The 27,730-nt window shown below is 38.3% G+C and overlaps 1 protein-coding gene across 4 annotated transcripts in view; it reads left to right on the top strand.

The window, feature by feature from the left end:
* The window catches only part of PSPC1 (paraspeckle component 1), a 92,803-nt gene that overhangs the window by 51,995 nt on the left and 13,078 nt on the right, over nt 1-27,730 (top strand). The window contains exons 8-9 of one of the 4 annotated variants that reach the window (XM_079903360.1): nt 3,200-3,369; nt 5,524-6,185. The exons of the other annotated variants lie outside the window; for them this stretch is intronic. Of the exons in view, the coding sequence (XP_079759486.1) occupies nt 3,200-3,369; nt 5,524-5,709 (356 nt within the window). The 3' untranslated portion in view covers nt 5,710-6,185. Of the gene's footprint in view, nt 1-3,199; nt 3,370-5,523; nt 6,186-27,730 lie in introns of those variants that run through there. 4 annotated transcript variants of the gene reach the window in all.

Raw genomic sequence — 27,730 nt, 5'->3', positions numbered from 1 at the left:
TTAGGCTAAAAGAGGTATTATGTTTTAATAGATATAACAAAAAGAAACCTGTAAACAGGTTTTGGTAAATGACCTGAAACTTGTTGAGTCATCACATGGTGTAATAAAGCTATGTTGTTGCATTTTAAAAAATCAGATTTCTTGCCTTGAAATTGGCTTTTTTATCTTGGAATTTTGATAGTTTCTGAGTTGTAGTGTATATAAACTTTTTGAGAGTATTTTATTTCTATTTTAAGATAATTTTTTGTGTAACTTTGAGGCTATTTTTATTCCTTTTACTGAATGTTTAACTTATTTTGCCCTAACCCACAGTATTGTGCACAGAACTGCACTGTTCGGAGACATCTATGACTTGTCAAGTAAATGAGATGTGTCTTGCATATTTAGACTAATGTGTATGTTTAGAGTTGATGTGAAGTTTTTAAGCAAGTGCCTATATTAGCATCTGTAATATTGATTGCTTGTATAACCAGGTTGTTAGGGCAGCAATGTCAAGTAAATAGGCTAAGGGAAAAATAAGTATGGGATGTTTTCATATGTCTTATTAAGTTTGAACTGTCATACGTTTGAAAATTAGGTAAATAATAAAATTTTATATATTAATTTCACATTGTCCCACAGAAGCTGAGGTTAGAATCTTTATATGAAGTCAAATGTACATATTGTTGTAAAGATTACATTACCTTAACATTCCAGTGTGCATCACATGCACTCCCACTGAGGAAATCCAGATTGTACTTGGAATGTACATGTAGTATGTAGAGTAAGACATCTTAAAGCCTCTAATATGTGGATCGAGCATTTTCCATGACCAAGCACCCCTCCCCCATGCCAGTTCCGTTGCCATTGCCAGTTAGATAATCTAAATCATTTAACACAATTGCTGTTTACTTCGTCACTTTTCTTATCTACCAAAAAGTAGTTATTGAGCATCTCTGACATGCAAAGGAAGCACGAGACATAACCCTTAACCAAAAGAGCTTAATTGTGAAGTTAGTACAATGGATACATGAAAAAAGTTAGTGCACCAAGAGTACTTGAGAAGTTCTAAATTAGAAAGCACAGTTGAGGGTCTAGTAATGTACAGGTAGTTCAGTATTTATGTCTTTTTCAAAGTAAGTTGTGGGCTGGTGTATAATATAATCCAGTTGGATTTAAGGATTTTAAGTGTGTCATTAACATCAGAACCAAACTTGAAACATTTGTGATGTTTCAGAGACCATGAAAACATTCTGACTTTCTTACTTGATTAGCAACTTTATTAGAAGAAATGGGAGAATGTACTTTTAGATTCCTTATTTAGTGAGGAATTCAAGAGAATTAAAAATTTTAATGACATTTTATTCACCAGAGAACCATATTTACATTTGAGCACTTAATTAGCTCCCCTAACATCCACGCCATTTAATTTTCTCCTCTTTACATTTTATTCGAAGTGAGATTTTATCCTCATGATAGTTATGGATCCATGGAGCTACAAGTCCTTATCTTGCAGTTGAATGTCACTGTTAAGTTGGTAGATTGTCATATCCTGTCAAGTTGCGTGGATTAAACATGACAGATTTTCTGGTCTGTTACCAGTGTGTATGAAGTGGGACATAGTTTATATAACTGCTTTTCAGGGGACCAGATAATTCTAACATTCCTTAGATCTTTAAATTTAGTCTAATTACAGCCATCTGGTAGAAGACATAGTTACTAAGTCTACCTCAACTAATGATAGTTTTAAATATTTTTCATTTATTTTATTATACCCATACTTGTATAGTTATATTCGTATCTCATAAGTTAGGTGTGATAATTATGTTCTATTAAAAGAGAAGAAAAACCACTAATCCTTGATCTGTTCTTTTTGGGGAAAGTTGAGGTAACATTCCTCCTGGATACTGTCTCTACCCTTCCTCATTTCACTTATGGGAGATGTTGTGGAAGACTAGTAAAAATTTTTCTTTATAGCTATCTTAAGGGAGTAAAAGTATTCTTGTGTAGTTAAAGTGTAGATGAACTAACAAGAACTTTGGGGCATTAAGGAACTACTTCCTTCCCTAGGAAGTGGCTGGGGTCCTGGGGATTGGGCTCAGAAGGAGCAGGGGTCTGTTGCTAGGGGCTGGCAGGGAGTCAGATTTCTTCCTCTCAGCTCCCTGGACCCAGTCCTGTGCCGGTTGAGCTGCATTGGGTGCTGTGTAGAGTTGTGAGTTTGAATGAAAACTGCCACTCCTATTATGATGTGTTGTTGCGAAATTGAGTTCTGAATGTCATGAAATTAACTAGATAATGAAATACTAGAAGAAAACTCAGAATCAGTCTTTGTCATGAATTTTTAATGATAAACAAGTATGAGTAGTTTAAAAAATTTTTAAGTTCAAAGAGGATACCCAAAAATGTTGTATTTGAGGCCATTATAAATGTGTTACAGCTTAAACATTATTGCAGTTAACATGAAGCAGGTGGATGGATGTCTTTTGATGAAAAAATTTGAAGTATCCAATTGTTCTCATCTCCAGAATTTCAGCATGTTGAAAAAATTGAAACAGCTGTATTAATATTTTATCTGTATTTGGTTGCAGTTGCTTTTAGAAATAAGTTTTGTCATGATGAATCATTTCAATTTTTTTGTTTGTTTCTATTGCATAGTTCTATATAAAGTTAAAAAAGAGTACCTCCTATAATTTTGGGAGATGTTCAGTAATTATATAAAAGCCAAGAATTTATTTACAGTGAACTTTGTGTGTGTGTGTGTGTCTGTGTATGTATGTATGAGGACATGGTTTCTCCCTTCATAATTTAATATAATTTTACATGCTAGTATTTTTAGTCATGACTGTAAGAAAATTAAGTGGTTTCCTAAGTGCTAATCCTTTGCCATTAATTTAAACTGGTAGAAAGTTGTCACCACTCGTAAGGGAGTATTTGGTTAAAAAGCAGACTACAGCAAATAATACTGATTTTTTAAAGAAAACTTTCAAGCTTTTATAGTCTCAAATGTGCTAAAAATAATTGACAGTTTTCTCATTTGTTTTATGTACATTTGTTTAGCAAATATAATGCTCTATCAGAGTAGATAATTGAGTTTCCCATTCTCAAGGAAGTAAAATAATTTTGATAATAGTCTTGTTATATAGATTGCCTAAGTATTGTTAAATTTTAAATGTTTATCAACTAAGATAGGACAGCTCTAAGTATAGATTGTTTTACGTAGATGCGTTTAGCCCAGCACCTGCTGGTAACCAAGGTCCTCCTCCAATGATGGGTATGAATATGAACAACAGAGGAACTATACCTGGCCCACCAATGGGTCCTGGTCCTGCCATGGGGCCAGAAGGAGCTGCAAATATGGGAACTCCAATGATGCCAGATAATGGAGCAGTGGTAATGTATCATAAACATTATTGTGATTATATTCAATAATATATACTTCTGCCCCAAAGGTAACTTCACACTTAACATAATTTGGCATCATTTGTTTTGTCAGTAAAGATCAGTATCCAGTGAAGAAAAGGTAATTTTGTGAAGATAGATGGTGATTATGAGAGGCAGTTTTTTAGTTTCCCAAGAGTTAGGATTATGATCCATGGCATGCTTTTGTACTTAAGTATATAGCAGGTATGTATGTTAATTCTAGTGATTTTACAGTGATTTTAATTTAATTTGTATACACCTTTTACCAGCATTCAGTGTAATGGTCAAGTATTTTGTGATCGTGTTCTTATTCCTGTGTGAACTCCTTACCTTTGGTGGGGTACAAAACCTCAATATGTGTGAAAACACAGTTTTCTGTCATTTTTCGTAAAAAAATCATTTATGAGTAATTTCAGAGAATTTAACTGTAAAAAATTTACATTAAAGTTTTAAAATATATTTTAAACTTACATTGTATTCTTACTATAGACTTACTAATTTTAATTAAATTTGATACTAAATTTAAAGTAGACAATTTCATTTCTTGGTTTCAGAGTGTGAAGATATCTTTGTGTGGGTTAAATATTATAAAAACGTTTTTCAGTTGTAATTCATATTTGAGAATCAGTGGCAAGACTGCTACTGTTTTTCATTTCCCTTAAAGTCTGTCACTTTTTGAGACGTTATATTCCTAAGACGTTTTCTCATTTGGTTCTTTTTAATGGTTGTCCTAAGTAACATTTAGAAAAGGGAAATTAGTTGATCGTATATTTGGAAAAGGCAGTTCAATTTTGGAACTGAAGGCGCCTTTGCTGCTGAGAAAGAAAAGGTGCTACTGTTAAACGCAGACCTGCCATCAGCTCTAAACCCTCCTGATCTCAGAGACGTGAGCAGTGAATGTGCGTCTTAGAACTGATGGATGCGGTGTTCTATTATTTTAAATTTTATTTACTTTAAATACAGTCCTTTAAGAATTTGGACAAATTGGACATGCTAACAGGTTTTTTAAATGAGTGTTAACATAGGGAGATAATGAGGCAGTGCCGTAATACCGACTGTGATCAGGTCAGATGTTGCATACTAATTAGTGTTCCTGTTTCCTCCATTGGAGGCTTATTTTGTAGTAAAATGTCTGAGAGCTAGTAAAAATTTGTAAATACTTTGGTTAAATTTTGTGTAGCATATAATCATCAGCAGAGAGTTAAAAGTAAAAGTAACTGGCCTGCTTTTCCATACCTCCCGCAGAAATGGTAAAGTTTATTTAAATATCCCCGTTAGTCTTTTTCACAGTGATATTTTACTGCTGCATGTAGGGAGTTCTGTTCAACCTTTGAGATTAATATATGTGGTTATTACTGTGAAGTTTTACAAAATACATAATTCAAGTGTTTTAATTCTGCTATTAGTAGTACACGCTAATTGTCAGCTTTTAAAAACTAAATCTATTTTCCCAGTGATAGTCTTTCCAGAAAAACACCTCATAAGTTTTCATACTGAAATTATAACTGTGTGTTTATACTCATGCTTTCTATGTTAAAAGCACTGCTATTGAAATTTTTATGTTTACTTTTTCAAACAATGTGATGCTGCTCCCTAGTTTTGTCTCTCTGATTTTAAAAAAACAGTATTTTTATTACACGGCGCTGTTACATGCAGTATAAACTTTAATGAAAAAGAGAGAGGGAATTCCCTGGCTGTCCAGTGGTTAGAACTCGGCCCTTTCACTGCTGAGGGCCTGGGTTCAATCCCTGGTTGGGGAACTAAGATCCCGCAAGCTGTGCGGTGCTGCCAAAAAAAATAATAATTAAAAAAAGAGAGATCAGAACAGTATAATAATAACTAATTAGGTTTCAGATGGCATTCACTTCATAAAATCAGTTCTTTTTTCATGAAATTGGGGCATAGCATTAGCAAAATGTAACTCTTCATTCAGATGCTTCTTTTATTTTTTAAACATAGTAACTAATTAAATTGCTCCTTTCTTCCTTCTATGTGTGATCCTGATTCTGCTGGACTTTCTGCTGAACTTCATGACACCACCACTTGGGATTTTGCCAATTTTCTTGTCACTTACATTTGGTGTGTTCCAAATGGACTTCACATGTGTTATGTGGTATTATATAGCACAATGATAGATTTCCACAAGGACCGCCGTCTCAGATGGGCTCACCTATGGGTAGTAGAACAGGCTCTGAGACCCCCCAAGCACCGATGAGTGGTGTAGGTCCTGGTAGTGGTGGTCCTGGTGGTTTTGGTAGAGGAAGCCAAGGGGGCAACTTTGAAGGCCCTAATAAGCGTCGTAGGTATTAAACATTCTTTCATTCCTGACTACTTAGAGGAAAACAATACACTTTTACCTGTTACCTAGAAGTGGTTTTATTGTTATTGTATGTAGACGTTAAAATTTTTTTTTTGTAAAACTTGAGGTTTTTGTATTTTTCTTTATTCATAAGCTTTGTAGATTAGAATGGTAATGATGATACTCATCATTGTGAATGTTCAAATGTGTTTGTGACTTTAGCTAAATATAAGTATGCCATAGTACTGTGAATTCTATGTAGTTAATCTCAATAAAGAAATCATCTTGGATAATTTTAAAATGTTATTAGTGGTATTCTCTTATAGTTTTACTAAACTTTGCTGTAACAGTAATACTTTGGTTGCTTTAACTAATCCCAGCCATTTAAAAATGCAAATGATTTTCTGTTTTTGAGTTTGTGCAAGTTGCCCTGCAGGTAGAAGCTTAGTGAAAACTGATGTCACTAAGGGGCAGACAGAGTAGTACATTGGGGAGGGCGGGTATGGGGATTACATCTGTATGCACCGTTGATGTCCTGTGAACTCAGAGTTGCTGTCTACATTTCATATAGATTCTGAATATTCAAATATTCTGAGGAGGAATATTAAGGATATCTTTGTCCTGTGCTGATTTTTCCAAATAAATCTTTTGAATCTTGGAAAAAAAAAACCTGTTTGAAGGCAAATCTCTTTTGCTTATAAAATAATGTCTTATTTTTAATCTTATGTGCTATTTATTTGGTGTCAATATCTAGATCTTACCCTTTAAATTTTCTTTAAAATCAAACAATACTGTTAGGTTGGATGTTAGGTGAGGATTTGCTGTGTGACTTAGAAGAAATTGGGCATTTCTTGAGCATGTTGGTTTCTAGAAGTGTTCAAGGTGGCCTGACTCTGCAGGGTTGTGAATGTTCTTCTGTCGCTCAGGAGTCTCTCCAGCAAAACTTGTCTGACAGGCTAGGTGTGCTTGTCTCCCAGGAATACAGTTCAAGTGGTGATTTTAAAAAACAGAATTAACTTGAGTATGGCTAGTGTTATTGGAATCAGATCTCTCTACTGTCAAATATGTGTTTTGAAGATTGATTTCCAATAGTATGGAGAAACATCTTATCATATTGGGATTTTTATTCCAAAACAGAGTCCTCGTTATGTTTAAAATTCTGTATGTTAGACATGTTTAATTTAGAATTACATTTGAGGAATCATGTATTTAATGTAAACCACAAATCTGAGGCATCAGGCATTGGTCATAGCATAGTTATTTCTCACATAACATTTCAGTGTGTTAGTGTATCATGCTTTTAGCATTTTTCTGAAGAATAATGTGCTTTTTTAAAGTGAACAGTATGTAAATATTACCTCATCTTTGCATGGTTTCTGTTTTTGCTGGAAGGCATACTTTGGAAAGAAAGAAGCTTGGTTACTTATTTAAATTCTTGCGTAAAAGCAGTTGAGTGTAAAGCATGATTGAGATGCATGCTTTTGTATCATACTTTTTTTATGTACTATTTTATGTTCTATTTTTTAGACACAACAGTATGGATGGAATTGTTTTCTAAAATTTGCAGTATTCTTTTGTTTTTGGCAAATCTTTGAAAACATGGTAATGGAGATTGTAAAGTAATAATCAGAGACTCTTCTCATCACGTTTCCGTGAGTGTGAGTTGGCAGGGAGTGGGATTTGTTCTGATTTGTGACATTAATTGCAGTGCGGGGAGTTTTAACATCAGTTATGATTTTTAAGTGATGTCTCTTGCACCTAAATATATACCTTTCCCATCATCTGTTATTTTTATTCATATAATTCTTAGGTAATGTTTAGCATTGTATTTTGCTTCAAAGCTGAAGTAAGATTGGGAGAAACTTTATCCTTGATGTTAATTCCAAGCTATCTTTGGCCAAGGCTGTGAAATTCTATACGATTCATTCAAGAACATTTGAAAGCATTGCACAAAGAGATGCCCTAATCTCCTGAACTTTCTAGTGTCCGGCTCACTCTGGCTCCAAGAACAGAGCTCTGCACAGCTTTGTCCCTGCATCGAGAAAGCCCTTGTTCCAGTTCTTACCAAGTTTACCCTGGGAACAGTCAGCTTCTGAGTGACAGTCAAGTGGAGCATCTGTGAATTGCTAGTTACTCAGTTTTTAGTGTTTTTGTCCAGTTAAACAACTCTGTGGCTCGCTCAGTCATTGTTTTTTCTTGTGAAAGAGTATACCAAGGAAGACATTTGAATGTCATTTGCTTAAAACCAGTAAATATAAAAATAAAGAATAGTACTAGCTTTTCTAAATAACTGTGAATTTGTCATATATGCTCCCATAATTCTTTCCATAAAATAATATGAAACAGTTTTAGTATTATAACATCACAATATTATGTTTCTTTTTGTGTAATGATTTGAAACACTGAATTTAAAGTCTGCAGGATTTAGGTTTCATATGCTATTATTAACATGCACAAATAAAGGAATACCCATTTTCCAGTTGTTTTATTTTAGCAATGTATTTTGTTAATTTCCCCATTTTTGTTTATTTTGAGAATAAATGTATTCATTTTCTTCTTGACAGATCCAGTTTTTAAAGAACTATTGGTTCACTTGTATTTCATAAAGCTTAATTTGTTATTCTTCATTGAGGTTTTGGATTTTTCTGCTTAAAATCAGTGCTGAGAGTTCATTGGAAGAGATTAAATATTTGTTTTTAATCCTACAATATCAATAATGGAGAAAAATATCTGTTTTACTTGGAATTGCCGTTTAATAGAAATAGAGATTATCAGCAATGACAGTAACTGAATTGGATCTTGTTTCCCAAATACTAATTGAAATCATACCATCACATTTTATTCAGAAACGTACTTGTTGAATATTTCAGAAACTTGGTGTTATATGTAAACTCTATATAGTAATTGCTAAATGTCACGATGAATGGTTAATAGTCACTTATTAATAATTTGGGGTTGGGTTTATAATTACAACTTAGATTCTGGATGAGAGAAAGAACATAAATATGTGATTGAAGGGAAATGTTTTGTGAAAGAATGTGATCAAATGTATGTTTAACCTTTAAAAAATTTGATATTGGTGTCAAATGGCACTAGTCAGAAATGAAAGGGACACGTTACTTGGAAAAACAGAGGAAATTTCCTGGGGGGTAGTGTGATATTTAAATGTGGTGGGTTTTTTTTTTTTGATAAGAGTTCTGTTACAATATCTAATAACATGTTAAAATATATTCCTGAAATTTGAGAGGGTAGCAGTGATTTTGAAGTCAGACTTGTTTTCAAGAATAAGGGAGTGAACACCCACATACCTGACTCGTAGATTCCACAGTTGTAAATGTTTTCCTGTCTTTACTTCCTAGTTGGTTAGATACTCCTAGACAGGGGCTCGTGGAGTTGGGGCAGGAGTGCTACTTCAAGCAAGCAGCCAGGCCACCTCTTGAGTGGTGTAGCCCAGCGTGGGTTATCTCATCATAAATAAATCAGGATTAAATGAATTGACAGGAGTTTCATGTTTTCCAAAAGTGTTATTTCCTTTCCAGCGCCCTTCACTACTAAATTTTTAAAAATGGGAAGCAGTTGTAATGTGAGTAAAGTATGGTTTCCCAGCTGTGTAAAATGAAGTATGCGCAGTTTCCCCGTTGGACGTGGTTAAGTAACTTATGGAATGTCACTCTGGGAAAACGGTGAAGAATTTCACTATTTTTAATAGTATCTGATCGTAACTTTTCTTTTTTTTTTTTTTTTTTGCGGTACGCGGGCCTCTCACTGCTGTGGCCTCTCCCGTTGCGGAGCACAGGCTCCGGACTCGCAGGCTCAGCGGCCATGGCTCACGGGCCCAGCCGCTCCGCGGCATGTGGGATCTTCCTGGACCGGGGCACAAACCCGTGTCTCCTGCATTGGCAGGCGGACTCTCAACCGCTGCGCCACCAGGGAAGCCCCCTGATCATAACTTTTTTAAATAGTTTGCTGATCTTTAAAATCAGGATTTATGCATTATATATTATATTAGTTCTTTTTTTAATCAATAGCACTATCTTCTGAATGTAGGAAAAATGTTTTGAAAGTTTCTTTTGTTTCCTTGATTACTGAATAACATTATTACTGGTTGAAGTTTGAATCTTACATGACTGAATATTTAAAGGTCCAGAGTGCTATGTTCCCTTGGGAATATTATTTGACTTTTTATCTTTTTGTATAAAACCATGTTTAGATTATAAATATCTTTAAGTATTCCTTTTGGTTGAAACTTCTTATTAGATTATATTTTTATTTACCTGGTGGAATTAGCAGTGTGTACTTTTTTTAAAATGTTATTTCAGTAAGAGAAGCTTTTATTTTTTTGATGAAGGATACTGCATTTCTTAGAGTAATATAGCCAGAGTTCATAATACACATTTAAAAAAATTCTTTTTCAAGTATATTGTATTTGGCTCAAATCACTTGTTATAGTTACCAACTCCTCCCTCTGCAACAGATACTCTATTTTATTGACTATGTTTATTTAAAAATCTTCAGTTAGAATTACTGTATAAATTTGTCATTCTGAGTTAAAGTAATGAATTTCAAAAGAAATGGTATTCTGCTTGTAAGTAAAATGTCAATTCTGTTTCATAGAGTATAATCACCCAAATTTTATGCAAGGTACTTCTGTCTAAAAATTAAGACTCGAATTATTAGGATTAGGTAGAATTAAGATGTGTATTTAGTTTGAATACATGATTTTTTCTTTTCAATATTCCTTATTTTTTAAAAAGTATAGTTTTCAGTTACTCATTAAGTACAAGAGCTCTTCATTGATTCCTTCAGTAATAATGTAAGTGGATCTTGTATGTCTTAAATGATGGTCCATGTAAGTGTGGTGGTGGTATTGAAGGTTTTGGAATTGATGTTTATACCTGGAATTTGTTTCCAACTCTGAAATTGTCATTTCAAAATCAAATTCATTTTTATTATGTGTTATACATCTCAGTTTAAGGTAGAAAATTTATATATATGAGGTAGTATAAAAAACTTAAATGAGTAGCCGCAGAAATCCGTAAAGTTTCATGTCATATTTTTGTGACTGGATCTCTAAGACACTTTCTTCCTGGAGTTCTGACTTCTTTTATGCAAAATGTCAGCCAACCAGACTTCTGTGAATGAGATTTTGCATATGTTTATCTTTGCCATGTTTGGCCCAAGTTACATACATTTTTATTTTTGTGTGTTTGTTTAAAAAATTTATTTTCTGCAAATTATCCATATTATGTAATACATGAAAATAGAGAAACCATCTTATTTTATTGTACATTTTGCCAGAATAATTTTAGTTAATTTCTCCTCAGGGTATATTTAAATTATTATATAATGTAAATTCATATCAAATGTGATACAAGTGTGGCATTGGGTTTTTATATATTAAGAAAAGCAAACAACTTGACATTGTGATTCTCTTTTAATAATTTCTGATCTTTTTACTGTTGGGGGCAGTAGTAACTTGCTCAGTGGCTGTTTATTCTATAATGTTCACTCTTTGAGTTGGTTAGAACATTTACATCTTCATGGATGTGGTTAGAATATCTTAAACAGAATAACTATGGAGCCAACAGTTTAGCAAACTGAGCGTAATAGTTGGAGTAATTGTCTACAAAATGGTACTTTCTCAGTCATAAAGAATTTATGGGGAGTCATGTCATTGAGAATCTCACTGTACTCATTTATTTGTTGTACTGATTTTGTACTGAGAGGGCCTAGTGCATTCTGGACCCTTTCCATGGCCGAGATACAACAGTGGGGAAAAAAATCCCTGCTTTAAATTAAAATACAGGAGCCGTGGATGTCCCTCTGAATTGATGGTTCTCCCACATAAGTGTGCATTAGAATCACCTGGAGGGCTCATTAAAACACAGATTTCTGGGCTGCACCTCAAGAGTTTCTGATTCAGCCCGTCTCAGGTGGGGCTAAATAATGGGCATTTCTAACAAGTTCCCAGGTGATACCGATACGTTGGGTCTGGGGACCTCACTTTGAGAACCTCTGCTTTTAAAGTGTTACTCTAAAGAGGCACGGTAACATTTTTGGTTGGTTGATTTTCGTTAGTGGTGACATACATGATTGTCCTGGTACGTTGTGTATTCTGTAGGACCCCTGGCCAATTGTTGAGACAAACCAAAACACTCTCAAGCTCTCCCAGCTACTGCCAACTGGCAAGAACTGCAAAAAGTCCATTATTCTTGACCAGGCTATGTCATGGCTATTGAGTGCTGAGTCTTAGACATAATGTGTGTTTATTATATAATGCTCGTTTTGAACTGGGATTTTATTGTTGTGTTCACAAATCTAGTTAATTCAAGTGAAGAGGGAATACAGAGAAATATAAATACATTTTGAAAATTTTGTAAAGTTTTTCACTTAACTGATTTTCAACTCTCCTTACCAGTATGAGAATGAAACGGTGTAATAATTTGTTTTTGTGTTAGTGTGTTGGAACATGCGTGTGCCAGATGAAGGTGCTAGAAAACTCCTGATCTTGGCTTACCATCCTGGTAAATATGACACTATTTTGATGGATTAAAATGATGGCCTTTGTGTGAGCTCGTCTTTTGCTTTTCTAGATTGAGGATAAAGATTTGATAAATACATTTTCTAAGACCATGAGTATATTTATTAAATGTAATTTCCTTTGCTTTGCAGCTTCGATTTTCGTTACTCACTTTAGAAAGTAATGCCCACTGAGGAGTTCAATAAATGGGAATTGTTAAGTAATTTTAAGCTGTAAAGAGCTATAACCTGCCTTGTGAGACTTTACGAGGATTTATGCTAACGTATATATGTGTTTGAAAGTCTATTCAAAATCACATAGTACGTTGAAACAACGAAATTGGTCCATAATGAGAGCACATAGTTAATATATTGACAGTAAGTAGTTTCTTCAAAAAAAATTGTGACTGTGGTAGTGCAAAGATATAATCGCCTGGTTTGCAGCCTTCTAAATATCTTGGAAGATAGTTTCTAAAACATTGTGGTGTGTGTTAGCTAAGAGTATCAGTGCATAGAAAACAAGTGTGGAGACTTGTTTCTTATTGTAACCCAGCTGTCTCCTGGGTGCCTCTCTGTCCCGCTTCCCACAGACTAACCCTAACACCAGGAAATCCACTTTGACCAAGCATTTTTCTGTTTTTGTGAGACAGAAATGGGTGTGGCTCTGGGAAGGCATGTTATCTGTGATCAAGGAAGTCCTCTCATCCACAGACCCTGCCCTCGTTTTTATTAAGGATTCAGATTCCTTGCTCCTTGGGAGTCCAGGACTTAGGAGGCTCAGCTTCTACCCCAAGGTGACTCATTAACCTATTTTCCAGCAGGAATTCATGCAGGATAATGAGTAAAGCTTTGTTTCATCCATCCTCTAAAGCAAATTTATGTGGATAGATTTCTAGATGCATTTGTTTTTCTTGTTTAACTGTTGATTACTAGTTTTCTTCAACCAAAATATGATTTGAAGTCCTGTGGCAGTACTTGGACACTCCAGTGAATTATATCTCTGCAGAAGTCGGTGCTTAACTATCTTTGGGCACATGAATGCAGAAAAATGATAAATTTTGAAGAAGGAAACTGTCTTGCATTTCTGTTTCCAGTCTATACATAGTGAATTTTTCTGACTCAGATTGTGATTTCCCTGTCCTTCTTGCTGCCTCCACCCTCCCCTATTCAGCACCCCACCACTGTTCTTCTAGGGAGTCGTAAAAGGGTTATGATCTGTTGCTGCTACTTCGACTTATGCATGATGATTTATTAGGAAAATTTAAAAGACCTTGGTTTTTTTTGCTTCTTAGCTGTGTATTATGCTTAATGCACCTTTGTCTGGAGCCATTAAATCTTGTAAAATATTTGTAAGAGGGTGATCAGAAGTTCTTGCTCCAGATTTGGGGGGTGGGAAGTACAGTATAGAAAATACATATTCACATTCTTAATTTCTGCCTTGCAGTGTAATGTGCTTATGTTTGAAGAATAGTACATTTAATCCATATCCTAGTATTTGTGCCTCTAGTGTTAGAGGTAAGGTAAGCTAAGGTATTCACATTATGATCTTTTAGACCAATGACTGGATGAATTCTCTGGGTTAAAAATACAGATCTGATAATTTGAATTATCTTGCAGTTACTTGAACAATACGGAAGAAGAGTGCCTGTCACAACCAGTTCCTAGTCATTCTTTTTCTACAGGTCATATAAGTATAATACACATTAAGTAATTTAACAACATGTAAAACAGTACTGGTTTTAACAGTCGCCATGTTGGCAGTGGTATCTTGTGGTCTGGGCACTGCAGATGCAGCTGTGCACGAAGCACACCAGCCCTCAGCTCCCTGGCACTTGCATTCTAGACCTGGAGAAACAAAGTGACAGATAACTGAGGTAACTTATCACCTGGTCATCTGGGTAGAGAAAATGACGGCTGTTTTAGATAAGGAGACTGGAAAATGACTATCTCAGGAGGTAAGGGACAGCATCCTCTTTGATGTAGTCCGTGTTGATGGGACGGAGTTGGCGTGGGCTGGGTGGTGCAGTCAGTTGACTGCAGGAGCCCCACTCCTGTGGCGGCCACAGGTCGCTGTTGGGCCTTCGCCACGGAATGGGTGAGGCTGGGGCTGGGTTTTAATTGTATTATAATTACCTTAAATTCCGTTATCAATACAGTGTTAAGCATGTTCGGAACAACTTGGGTATGTGAATTTACTTTTGCATCTTTAATGAAATCTAAATACACATAAGTATTGAAGAAAATTTACCATTTGAATTAGATGTGTAAAATATACACAGAATTACGAAGACTTAGTATGAAGAAAAGAATGTAAAATATCTCAATTTTTCATATGGCTACTTGTTAAAATGATAATATTTTGGGTATATTTGGTTAAATAAAGTATACTATTAAGCTAATTTCATCTGTTGCTTTTTTCCCCCTTCAGTGTAGCTTCTAAGAAATTCAAATTTTCTTCTGTTTACATTATTTTTCTTCTGGGAAATGCTGGTCTAGGATAGGATAGTAACTGCCAGATTTTATTCTTTTCCTTACATGATTTTTTAATCCCCTAATCTTGTTACATGGTCTGTAATTACGAATCTGTTTGTTTGTTTTTTTTTTTTTTCTGCGTTACGCGGGCCTCTCACTGCCGTGGCCTCTTCCGTTGCGGAGCGCAGGCTCAGCGGCCATGGCTCACGGGCCTAGCTGCTCCGCGGCATGTGGGATCCTCCCGGACCGGGGCACAAACCCGTGTCCCCTGCATCGGCAGGTGGACTCTCAACCACTGCGCCACCAGGGAAGCCCCTGAATCTGTTTATTTTTATCTTTTAAAATGAATAACTTGAGGTTGAACTTTAGGGTTTGCTAAGTTTATGCTCACCATGAGGTGTCGGTGAGATTGCTTTCCTGTGGGGTGATTAGCTGGTGTTCTGTATGGGAGTGGCCGACGGGGCAGAGCTCCCAGTTCTCAAGAAGTAGTTGTACACATTGTCTGCATTTTACTCCCTGCATTTTGTAGCTTTTCTTTTATTTTCTATGATACTCTCTTCATAAAATATTTAATTTTACAAGTCCTGAAGAAGCTTTATTGTCATACAGGATTTCTCCTAAAACTTTGTGTGAAATTTTCTTCTTCATTTATTTACTTAATTTAATCCAGGATGTCAGCTCTGAGAAAGTAGGGACCTTATCCATCATTTAGTGATTTATCCTCATTTCCTAGCAAGTCCTTATTAAATGCTTGTTTAGTGAATGAGTGAATGACACCAGCTGTAGGACAGACTGTATTTACTAACTGGAATACAAAAATGAACAAAACATGGCACCTGCCCTCTTGGGATTTGGAGTTTATGGATATATGTAGAGCTGTAATCAAACCTTTAGACCAGGTGGTAGTAATGAAGCAACTGGGAAATGCTCTGAAAACCCAGAAGCGAATATCCACTCACGCTGGGAAGATTTCACTAAGATGATCACTTTTGAGCGAGTCTTGAAGGTGAGTAAGTACTTGCCCATTGTAGGTTTTTAGGCGGGAGCGGGAGGGAGGGCTGTGGGTGGTGAGGACGAGGCTGGGGCGTCAGTGAGCAGGTAAGAGCCGGGAAGTGAAGGTGGCTCCAAGCTGTGGAGTCTGGACTTCACCGAGAAGGTGAGGGAGTGGGAGTCGCGACAGTTCTGAGCGCAGGAGTGGCTGGGTCGTAAATAGAGAGCCGGTAGACCACACAGACCACCGGTATACTCCCCAGCCCCCGCCCCCAGCTGCACACGCTGCTGGGAAGGATCTTTGGTATCTGTGAGGGTTGTTCAGATTCCAGACAGAACCATGTCACATGTAGAGCATGTTTAACAGACCACAGTCGCCCTTGTGTCCCTGGGTTCTGTATCCACGGGTTCAACTAGCAGTCGATTGAAAATTTGGAGGGGAGGAGGGGAATTCCAGAAAGTTCCGAAAAGCAGCCCTGAATTTGCCACAGGCAGCTGTTTATATAATATTTCCATTGCGTTTGGTACCGTAAGTGATCCGAAGACACCTAATGCATAGGAGGGTGCGCACAGTTTATATTCAGATCCTGTGCCGTTTTATAGAAGAGACTTGGACATCCTTGGGTTTTGGTATCTGAGGGGGTCCTGGAACCAGTGCCCTGCAAATACTGAGGGCGACTGTAGTGATTCGGTGGGAGAGGGAGATGCAGGGTAGCCTTGTAGCGTCTGGTTTGGGTGCTGGGCTGGTGGTGATGCCCTTCGCTGAGACACGGAAGGTAAGTGTTCAGGACTGGGGGTGGGTGTAGCTGCTCTAAGGAGAGGGAACGTATGTCCGCTGGGTTTTGTAATATTTTGGTTTTGAGTTACTACAGTGGTTTGTCGGGGTTTTAAAAACTGTATAAAGCTTCTGTACCTGGTAAACAGTGACCTCTCAAGGCCCTGTCATCTATCACTGAAGGTGACTACAAGACCCTCTTATCTGGTCCTGCTTTTACTGTCGCTCTTGGACTTATTCTGCACGTAGTATCTTGTGCTTCCTTCTGAAAAGTCCCTCTGCTGTTTCAAATGCAATACTTCCCGTCTGATTTAAATCCCAGCTGGTCTCATAGGCCACAGGGCTTTACTGGATGTGCTCTCTGTGTTTCCAACCCCACTGACTTTCTGTCTGTTGCTCAATGAGCACTGAGTTGTCTCCTCTGTCTCCCAAGGTCCCTTAAGGAAGAGCATTTCCAATCCCACAGAGCTGGATGCCACCCCTCCTCGTTCCTGTCGCTTTCTCAGTGTATGGCAGTCGTCTGTGTTCTGCGTGCATTTTATTCATCTTTTATCAGTGTTCCCAGCATCTCAGCACAGTTGCCACTTGCATGTCTTGAGCTGGTCTGAGGAAAAATCCAGGAGGAAAATAGGGAGTAATGGCATAAATTTGAGTTTTCAGTACCAGCTAATGTGTGTGGACAAGAATCCCAGATTGCTTATTCATTCAGTAGACGGTTATTGAGCAATTTTTGTCTCAGCCTGTGCATAAATAATGAACAAAGTGGAATTGGTCCCTGCATACTGTGTGCTTGAAGTCAAGTGGGTGGTGAGAGAAACCAGGGGGAGAAATGCAAGTTCTTAGACAGCTGTCATCATAGTGGAGACTCAGAGCAAGAAGAGCCAGCAGAGAATGTGAGGGAGGCCCAGTGTTTAGTAGAATTTGGGAGCGTACGTATGTACCCTTACATGTGTCTCCACAGAAATAGGTCTGAGAAGAAAGTATGAGGAGAAAGAAGGAGAGCAAAAGTAAAGGGAGTGATTTGGGTTGGGTAGAGGGGAGGGGAGGTGGGGTTGGTGGTATGAAGGACAAGCGTCTCGCAACTGGAACAGTGCTCGAGGGGCTCTTACAGCTTTCAACTTAAGAGCTCTCAGGGCATGTTTTGTGTATTGGCTGAGCTGCACGCTGGAGGACCGGACCCCCAGGCATTGGGGAGAAATGGAAGCAGTTTATACAGTGTTCTCTCCAGGAGAGTCAGGTTTTTTCTGATTGAGTGTGAGCCGAAGGCAAAAAAGCATGTAATACATAGTTTGAAGAAACTTTTCTCTTTTTCGGTCTTTTGTGTTGTTAATTTCTATTCAAGTGTGTGTAATTTTTCCGTACTCTGAGGGGTCCTTAAGGCTCCCGGCTCCCTTCCACCCCATCCTGTTTTTACTTGTTTGCTTCCATTATTGTGGTCTTTTGCTTAACATTTATTACTGTTCAGTTGGGTGGATTGGAAGGATTTTAAAAATTACTTATGAAATAGGCATTGTTTGCTTTTCTGGGTTGCCTTTAAAATGTTTCTAGAACATAGGTTAACCCTTTTCTTAATTATATCATAGATTGTACTTAGTTCCTGCATTTTGGTTTTTGCCTTTTGTTTGCTAAACATAGTATATTCTTGTAAGTCTCCTCACTAGGTATTTTACAGTGAATACAAATTAATGTGTGCAAGTTAGGAAGCGTGGGGTTTCCATCGTCTGGGGACCTGCAAGAAGCAGTTTTCTGTTTTGAGATTTTTTTCTCTCCTTGACCTCATAGCTGCTGAAAAGTTGGGAGATAAATGTATAATGCAATATTTGGAAAGGTCTGAAAAGTTTTTCTAGTTTACATTATGGTGCCATTTTGGTTAATAATCAGCATGTTACAGTTGTATATATATTGTCTGACTTCTATCGGAGTCAAATAAGTGTAACCAGGCCGAGTTAGACAGACTTTTTTTTTTTTCTTCTTTTGCGGTACGCGGGCCTCTCACTGTTGTGGCCTCTCCCGTTGCAGAGCGCAGGCTCCGGACGTGCAGGCTCAGCGGCCATGGCTCACGGGCCCAGCCGCTCCGCGGCATGTGGGATCTTCCCGGACCCGGGCACGAACCCACGTCCCCTGCATCGGCAGGCGGACTCTCAACCACTGCGCCACCAGGGAAGCCCTAGACAGACTTTTAATTAATTTTTTCTATAAGCTAATATGTAGTATTTGAAATACAAATATATTTTAATACATTTATTTGAACCATGGTTAAATTTTCTATATACTTAATAGTGTAGAAAGAATTGGTTTTTAAGACCAATTAATTAGGTGTTTGAACGATTTAAGTTTTCCATAAATTTTTCCCCAGCATCCTTTATCTTTACCATTTCCTCAGTTTCCATTATTCTTCATCACCGCCTTTATGTGGCTCCCTCCTCACCCTAGACTCCCCTCTGGAGGCCTCCCTTTTCTGCTTCCACCTGAGCTGTCCCTGGTAGAACAGTGGTGGCGACACTGACACCGGGCCCCTTCAGCTCCAGTGCTTTTCTGGATCGTATGTGTTCTCGGTGAGGTTACCATTGAATGAACACTGGAGGATTCGTTGTGACAGTTAACTACAATATTTTTCCTGTTTGTCCCTAAACAGTTCTTTTCCTTTGGACGGCCTGTGAGCACACATACACTCAGGCAGCATGGGTGCTAGTGCTACAGTGAGTGTTGCTTTTTTAAAAGGAATTTTATCACATCATTAAAAATAACATAGGTATTAAAATGCTAATTTAATGTACACATTTTGTTGCTGTCCTATGATAACTTAATACTGTATTTTTCAATAAAATAAAATGATTTTTTTAAAATGTATAGGGCCCACGAATGAATTGTAAGGGAATATATTATTGTTATATTTGGAAAGAGCCTAGGTTAGTATACGCTGAAAGTCGCTGGTGATTCTGAATCACTGATTCTGAAGAAGGTCTATCGGCTACATTCAGAAAGTATTTGCTTCTTTTAAGACCAAGGCAGCCAGTGTGGGGTAGACACGGGGTGCTTCTGTTCTTGAGCACCTTCGACTCTCTCGGTTAGAATCCAGCACAGTAACTAAAGGACAGTGCAGGAAAGGGGGGTGAACACCAGCAGGGTAGCACCTTTTAATAATCAACTTGAGACTTGTGTTACATCTGCATGAATTGGGAAGCAGATAGAAGAAAGGAAAAATTCAAGAAAGCACGTGTGAATATAGAATAAGTCTTGGAATCTTGTTATCAGAAAAGAATGTCTTTTGTTGTGATGGGCTTATTGGAGTAGGTTACCTAGTATCCCATTACCCGTTTTAAAACATCACCTGCTATGTGCACAGTTCAGTGGCAGAGCTGGGTATACTTGGAGACTTGATGTATTACACACGGAACCTGTTGTCCAAAATTGTTACAGGGAGTTTGGAGAAGAGAAATGGAAATAAGATAAACTAATTGGGAAGGATTTGCAAAGGATGAATGAGAGGGAACGTTGTTGCTTAGGGTAGGAGGGTTAGAGGACCCTTCGGAACACAAGGGGAGAATTACTGAATGAGCGTGTCCAAGGGTTTGGGGAGGTAGAGATGTCCGAGTGGCATCTCCAGGATGAGTTACGTCTTGTTTTAGGAGCAGGCGGTATCAGAGAGGGCCCACGATGAACAAAGGCTGGAGGCTAGTAAAGGTGTATGAAGCAACAAGTTAGCGAAGATGAGACTGGAAAACTAGTCAGCTCTTACTCCATGATAAAGGACCACTAGTAGATTTTTGGCAAGAGAGTGAGGGTCCTGAGATTTGTATTTCGTAAAGGTTAACCAGATTAATCGTGGAAGGATGGCTTTGTACTCAGACTGCGGGCAGGACAACCAGTTGAGATCTGGAAAAGGATTGGAGAAGAAGAGTAGGAATCAAGATGTATCGGTGAATTATAAAAGTCAGAATATGGGTGGTTAATTGAATGTTGGGGAGGTTACATGGAAGAAAGCAGGCAAGAATGACTGGTTTTGAACCCCAAGGCAGGTAATTTTGGTGCTACCAACCTGTAAGAACAGAGCAGCAAGGTCAGGATTGAGGTCTTCAGGTCCTTTGACGTCTAGAAAGGGTGCTGCGTATGTAAAATCGTTCTGCTTAGGAAATGGTCTTGGCTCAAGAATCTGATTGTCATCAACAAAGTAAGCACCAGTTGATGAATGAAAGTATGAAACAAATAGTTCACCAGTGCAAAAATTATAGAGGATGGGGGCTGGTACACCCTTTACACATCTGTAGATGGCTGTTTAGGTCAACCTTGGAACTTTTGGTGGACTGAGTCTCATATTGGAAGCCTTTAAGGCCTTATAGAATACTGCCAATGCATTCATTAATTACAGACAAAAGCATTTTATAGAAATGGGCATTTAATACAAATTACTCATTTTATTCATACTTGGTTAATGGCCAGCATGAAGCAATGTGGAAACCAGGGGTGGATTAACCCCTATTTTCTTATTCCTCAAGTTTAAAAGTTAACCTAAATAGGCCCTGTTCTGTAGCCTCATTCAAGCCCTTCTTGGAGATCTAGAAATAATCCTTTGCACACCATTGTATTTTAGAAAGCATTAACATCTAATAAAAATCATCTAGCCTTCAAATACTATTGATGGCATAAACTAATTCAATATATTTTTGAATTTTTTGAATAATATGCATCTGGTACACAAACGTGGAAATGAAAGATGGTACACAGTGAAAATTTCTTCGTGCTGTCTACGCGTCACCCAGCTTCTCTCTCCAGGGTCAGCTGTGGTTACTAATTTCTTATGTATCTTTCCGGAAGTTTCTGTGCATTCCCAGGCATATTTGTGTACATTCTTAATACATATGTAAGCACACTGTATACACTTTACCATTTGCCTCACAATATTCTGTTTTGGATATTGTTCTAATTCAGTGAGTATAAGAGAGATCCCTCTCTCTCTTCTTATACTTACTGGTAGGTCATTGTTAGGTATGTTTACCAGATCTTTTGGGGACAGTGTTTCACTGATACTTCGTTTTCCCCCCGTTACATGCTTTATAGCATGTTGTTGGATACATGAGATAGAGCATGTGTGTGAATATGTCTATAGCGTAAAATTTCTACTAGTTGAATCACTTGGTCATTGGGTATGTGTGTTTTTAATGTTTTTTATTTTTAAAATTTATTTATTTTTGGCTGCGTTGGGTCTTCGTTGCTGTGCGCAGGCTTTCTCTAGTTGCAGCGAGCGGGGGCTGCTCTTCGTTGTGTGTGGGCTTCTCATCGCGGTGGCTCGTCTTGTTGCTGAGCACGGGCTCTAGGTGCGTGGGCTCAGTAGTTGTGGCATGTGGCCTCAGTAGTTGTGGCTCGTGGGCTCTAGAGTGCAGGCTCAGTAGTTGTGGCACACGGGCCCAGTTGCTACGCAGCATGTGGGATCTTCCCGGACCAGGGCTCGAACCCGTGTCCCCTGCATTGGCAGGCGGATTCTTAACCACTGCGCCACCAGGGAAGTCCCTTTAATGTTTTTTAGATGCTGTGCTGCCTGTCCTTACTGTGGACAGTGAGAACTTAACGTTATTCCCGCTGGTCCCCAGCCAAGGGCATAAAGTCAGTAAAGGTCAGATGTGGATAAGAACTGATGGCATCATTGCAGGTAGTAGTAAAAGTTTAGGAAGAGAAATTACACGAGTGAACTGGGGAGAGCCTTGAAGAAGTCTAAAGTTGGCTAATGAGAATTGCAAGAATTCTTGTGTTTTAAATATTAGGTTACATAAGTAGATGCCTGTTTCATTAAATAAACTGTGTTAATGTCCTGGGGAGAGTTCTCTGTATGTTAGAGTTTTAGATGACGTGGTGAATATTAACAGTTTCCCTTCCTAGAGGTACCGCGTGAGTTTAATGATGGCTCAGTGTGTTCTTTGTGATAGAGGAGGGTGTTTGACTCAAATTCAGAAATCTTCATTTTAAAAAAATTCTACAGTTCTTCAGCGATGGGAATGAATATTGTTAACATTGGTGTGCCTGAGTTGAAGTTCCTTTCTTAAATATCAAGAATAGGAAGAATCGAAAAGTCTTTCTTTTAGAAGAATCCTTCCCCTCCCCTTTGCTGTTCATATTAAAATTTCACTTTGAATTTTAAATCTTATATTACTTGGAAATACTGGAGGGGGAGATACTTCATTTACACACCTAAAAGGTGGAGTCTCTAAGCTGTATTTTAAGTTAGCTTTACCTAGAATTAATAAAATATTAAAAAACACTTGTGTTCATTCCCAAAGAATTATGGTTTGTTATTCAGTGAATTATTATATAAATTTGAACACTTCATAGCAAAATGAAATGATTTTTTTAATTAAAAAGTTTCTGTCTCTTAAGATAGTAGTAATTATGTGTACTTTGTACACCCAAGGACTGAATGAGTACAGTTTGCTATTTGAAAAATGGGAATCGCCTTAGTCACAGGTCACTTTTTCCAGTATCCATTGTCATTGTGAAGTGTTCTCTCTCCAAGGTGTGACCAGAGAGGAAAGGTGGTTTTGTTTCCTCATGTGTCGTGGGTGTTAGAGCAGGCGAGCAGTGTTCTCCAGCACGTGGTGTGGCTGGGCCAGGGCCGTAGACACAGCCGGGAGTGCACATCACTGGGCTGGGGAGACATATTTGTCCATTTTAGCTCGGACGGTCGGGGAGGCCTCCCCGGGCAGGAGGTGGCTTCTGAGCTGATGTGAGTGACAGGAGGAGGAGACTTGGAAAGTTGGACTTGAAGGCGAGCCCAGTTCAAGCTGAGGGCGTACCATTTAGCAAGGAAGGGATTGTGGCTGGGAATGGAGTGAACCAGCCCAAGGATGTTCTCAGCCCTCTTTTTTTCCCATTTTTGTCTGATTGAGACCGCCAAGCCTCCCATTCAGTGAAACTTCAGCACGACAAATAGCTGTTTATATACTGTATTTGTGCTTTACACAAAAAAAAAAGAGTTAAGATTTTTGCCATCTAACTCATTTGCTCCCTCTTGGGGCCGTTCTGGCCCATTGAGAACACAAGACTAGAGCAGCATGTGCCAAGGCCACAAGGCTCACGTGATGAAAGGAGAAGCTGTAGGAAAGGCTTGGGCTGGGCAGTGATGCGGCCCCGGGGACTTGACTGAAGGAGACCCCAGGGGGCAGGCAGACCATTCAGACCAGTCCAGAGGGGTGGACGGTAGCTGGGCTTGGTCCACCAAGGCTATTAATGACCGGGATACGGAAGAGGAGGGAGAGTAGATGGGCACCGCATTGATGGTCATAAATAAAAGGTGTCTGTTTAATGCTCAGGGCAGCTCGGGGCAGGTGCCCCCTGAGACACACAGGGAGGTTACCTATGGGCCCCACTGAACTGTAGCCAGGAAACGGAAGGAGAAACTTGAGTCTGATTTTCAACCTAGATACCATTTAAGTTTCCTATTTTTCAGTCATTTGGATATAGCTAGATGATCACACGCACACAAATTTACAGTGGTCAAAGCTCGAGTTATTTCATCTCGCTTTCTCCCTCCCTCCCTCCCTCCTTCCTTCCTTCCTTCCTTCCTTTCTATATTTGGCTGCGTTGGGTCTTTGTTGCTGCGCGCAGGCTCTTCTGTATTTTGTGCCTTTGATTCCAGACTGATTTCTGGGGAGTCTGTTGAAACGCCTGCCTACTCTTTTTTGCTTTACTGCAGTAGGAGTGCTCATGCATTAGTAACGTGAACAGTTTCAGTTGAATTCCATTTTTTTCTGTTAGAATTCAGTGATTCTGAACCACCGTATTGAGGGATGCTGCTGTGAATTCCCTAAGGTGTGGGGGCTCTCATTGCATGTGCTCGCTGCATTTTGTTGAATCTGTGAACAGGCAGCTTTTCCAGGCTCACACTGGAGTTAAGTCAAAGTGAGATTTTTTTAATATCACAGTTTTTTGTCAAAGCTGAGTGTTCTCGTAAGCTTTCGTGGTGACTGAAAGCGGGAAGTAGCATATATGGTCTAAAAAAGGGAGTCGAGGGGGCTCTGAGGCACCCACACCACTTGGGAGGTCCTGTCTGTCTTTGAGGAGGGGGCTCGGGGTCCCCAGCCGAGCAGCGGGACAGGGGGCAGCCTCTGAGCTTTGCTGAGGCGGGTGTGTTGCATGTTCAAATGATGTAGAGTCGCAAAAAGTTAAGTGAGATTTATGGCTGTATTTTATGGGTTCTGTGCCTGGTTTGCACAGTCTTAGTAATTTCTCAAACTCTGGTAATCAGTAACCAGGACACTCTGTGCATTTTAAATATATGACAAAATTTTGTTTTAAACTCTCCCTTCCGTTTTTAGACTTTTCAGTCCCTTTTTTTAGATGAAATGTTGGCATCTTGTGTTCAGAACAAAGCATTAAAATGTTTAACCACCTCAGTGTATTTTCATGTAAATACCGTTCAGGACACACTAACTCAGCAGCGGTTCCCAGCAAGGAGGGCTTGGTAGAAGGTGCCCAGGGCAAAAGAGCACCTGGCCTCCCCACTGACAGAGCGCAGCACCTGTTTTCACCCTGTATTTAAGTACATCTGAATAGATGATCAGCTCACAACAATTCACATTAAACTTGTTTGGTGTTTGAGTAGTTTCTCCCCAGTACAACATTGTGATGTTATTTACTGCATATGAACGCATAATGGATTCTGCCAGTAATGTTTTTCCTAGTTTGTTGATTTACATGGTATCTTCAAAGTAAGTAACAGTAGATGCTGTTTTTAAGTGGTTTTAAGTATATGTTGAAAAATAAACTTATTATCAAAAATCTGATAATTATCACATCATTTGGTAGTTCATTCTAGTTCCTTTTCATTATATATGAACATGGTTAATTCGTGAAATAACTACTGTGGGATTCTTCGATGTGGCAGTAATTTACTTGGAATATTGAACTTTTACAGAAAACCGTGGACGCTGAACATGTAAGTTCATAATGATCATGTCATCTTGAACTAAAAATGCAGTTTTTGTTGATGTAGTTGAACTTGTTTTTAAAACTTAACCTCATTATGCGACCACAGAGGCAGGTTTTCTTTGAGAAAACCTTTTGGGTTTTGGGCACTTGAGAAATCTTAGGTGATCGCAAGATGTTAACGCTGCTGGGTTTTTTCCTTTTGAACAGTTTTACTTTCTGTTTGTTTGTTTGTTTGTTTAACTAGAAATGCCTTCGTAGGAATTTGGGGACAAAATTCAGTTTGAAAATTTTCAGTGGTATCTTTCACTTCCAAGGCCTTTTTTCTCTCATCACAGTTGCCTTGCAGATATGGCAAATAGATACAGGTCTGGGCCTTTGAAACTGAGTTAATGTTAACTTTTCTTAGAGGCACTAATTATGTTTCATAAAATTATCAATTTGTACTTTATTAGATTTTATATGAGTCTTTGCTGAACTTTATGTTGATAACTACAGTAAATGTTATGTATGACGTTTGAGGAAAAAGATGGCATGTAGTATCAGTGAATTATTCTCCTGAAAATTTTAGTTGCCCTCAATAAAGCTGAATTTATTTTATTTTATTTTTTTGGCTGCACCGTGCAGCATGTGGGATCTTATTTCCCTGACCAGGGATTGAACCCGTGCCCCCATGCAGTGGAAGCACAGAGTCTTAACCATTGGACCAACAGTGAAATCCCAAAGCTGAAGAAACTTTAAAAATAAATGTGCCTTGTGCCTAAAACAGAAAAAGTTTCACTCTTTGATTTGTTTCTTCAGTATTTTCCAGATTTCAGTGTTACGTAATATTTATCAGTGATAGATGATTCTTACCTCTTTACTTGAACATGACCTTATCTTACATACTTATTTCTTTTTTTAAAAAAATTAATTTATTTTTGGCTGCCTTGGGTCTTCATTGCTGTGCAGGCTTTCTCTAGTTGCGGCGAGCGGTGGCTACTCTTTGTTGTGGTGCGCGGGCTTCTCATTGCGGTGGCTTCTCTTGTTGCCGAGCACGGGCTCTAGGCTCGCGGGCTTCAGTAGTTGTGGCGCATGGGCTTAGTTGCTCTGCGGCATGTGGGATCTTCCTGGACCAGGGCTCGAACCTGTGTCCCCTGCATTGGCAGGCAGATTCTTAACCACTGCTCCACCAGGGAAACCCTTTAATTTTGAGTTGCTACGTGAACTTTAAAATAAATTCTTTTCTGATTCTTTAATTTAAAAATACTTAAAATTTTGCTTTTTAAAAATTTGGACTTGCCTGTTATGCAAAATTTGTGAGTTTTGTTTGGCAAAACAAACTGACAGCCTCAGTTTTCATAAACTTTGGAACTTGTGTGCTCTTTTCCAGTCCATCCATTCTGTGTCAGAGGCAACAATTTGTCTGTTTTGATCATATGTTAGTTTTCATTTCTGAACTTCATACTAATGGAATCTTACAATGTATACACTTTTGCCTCTGGCCTTTTTCACTGGACATAGTGTTTTTGAGATTCACATATGTTGTTGCATGTGTCTTATTACCACTGAGTGAATATGCCACACTCTGTTGAGTCTCCTGTTGATATATTCTTGGAGCAGTTTCCAGTTTGGGGTTATTAAGAATAAATCTGCTATGAACATTCTTCTACAAATCACACTTCTCATTTTTCATGGGGAAAATATCTAGGAGTGGAGTTGCTGAGTGTAGGGTATGTGTTTGTTTCTTAGAAACAGCCAAGCAGTTTTCCATAGTCAGCGCGGCCTCGTACCCCTCGAGCAGTGATGGATCCTTGCCAGCGTCAGTGTTGTCAGTCTTGTCAGTCTTCGCCATTATTGTGTGTGGAGGCATATCACTGTGGTTTAATTTACATTTCTCTGTACCTTCTGATGTCGAACACCTTTCCATATACTTTTGGCCATTCGGAGACCTTTTTTTGTGAAGTACATTTGCCCTTCTCTTACTCACCATGCTCTTAATTGCTGTTTATAACTAGGTTGTGTGGTTTCATTACCGGCTGATGTGAGACTCACCGATCTATGTATAACCTATGATATTTTTTTAAAAAGATTAGGTAGCTTTATTAGAATTCTGAAAAGCCAGATGATATTGGGAATCCAAAATTGAATGTTCATATTATGGATTTTTGTATAATACCAGCTGAAAGACGGAAGTTATTTATTACATAATTGAACTTGTGATATCTGGCAACTTGTGATAACTTGGGTGGAAAATCCATGGATTTGATAGAAAATCAAAGCCTTAGTTTGTTATTTTTATTGCAGATTTTCAACCCAAAAGAGTCATGTGAAAAACATGTTGAGAAAATTTGTCAGCCTTCTAATTAATTAAGTCGATT

This window comes from Stenella coeruleoalba (genome assembly GCF_951394435.1).
Source record: "Stenella coeruleoalba genome assembly, chromosome: 18".
Taxonomy (NCBI): domain Eukaryota; kingdom Metazoa; phylum Chordata; class Mammalia; order Artiodactyla; family Delphinidae; genus Stenella; species Stenella coeruleoalba.
The sequence above is the reverse complement of the archived record's forward strand: the minus strand, read 5'-3'. Positions and strand labels throughout refer to the sequence as shown.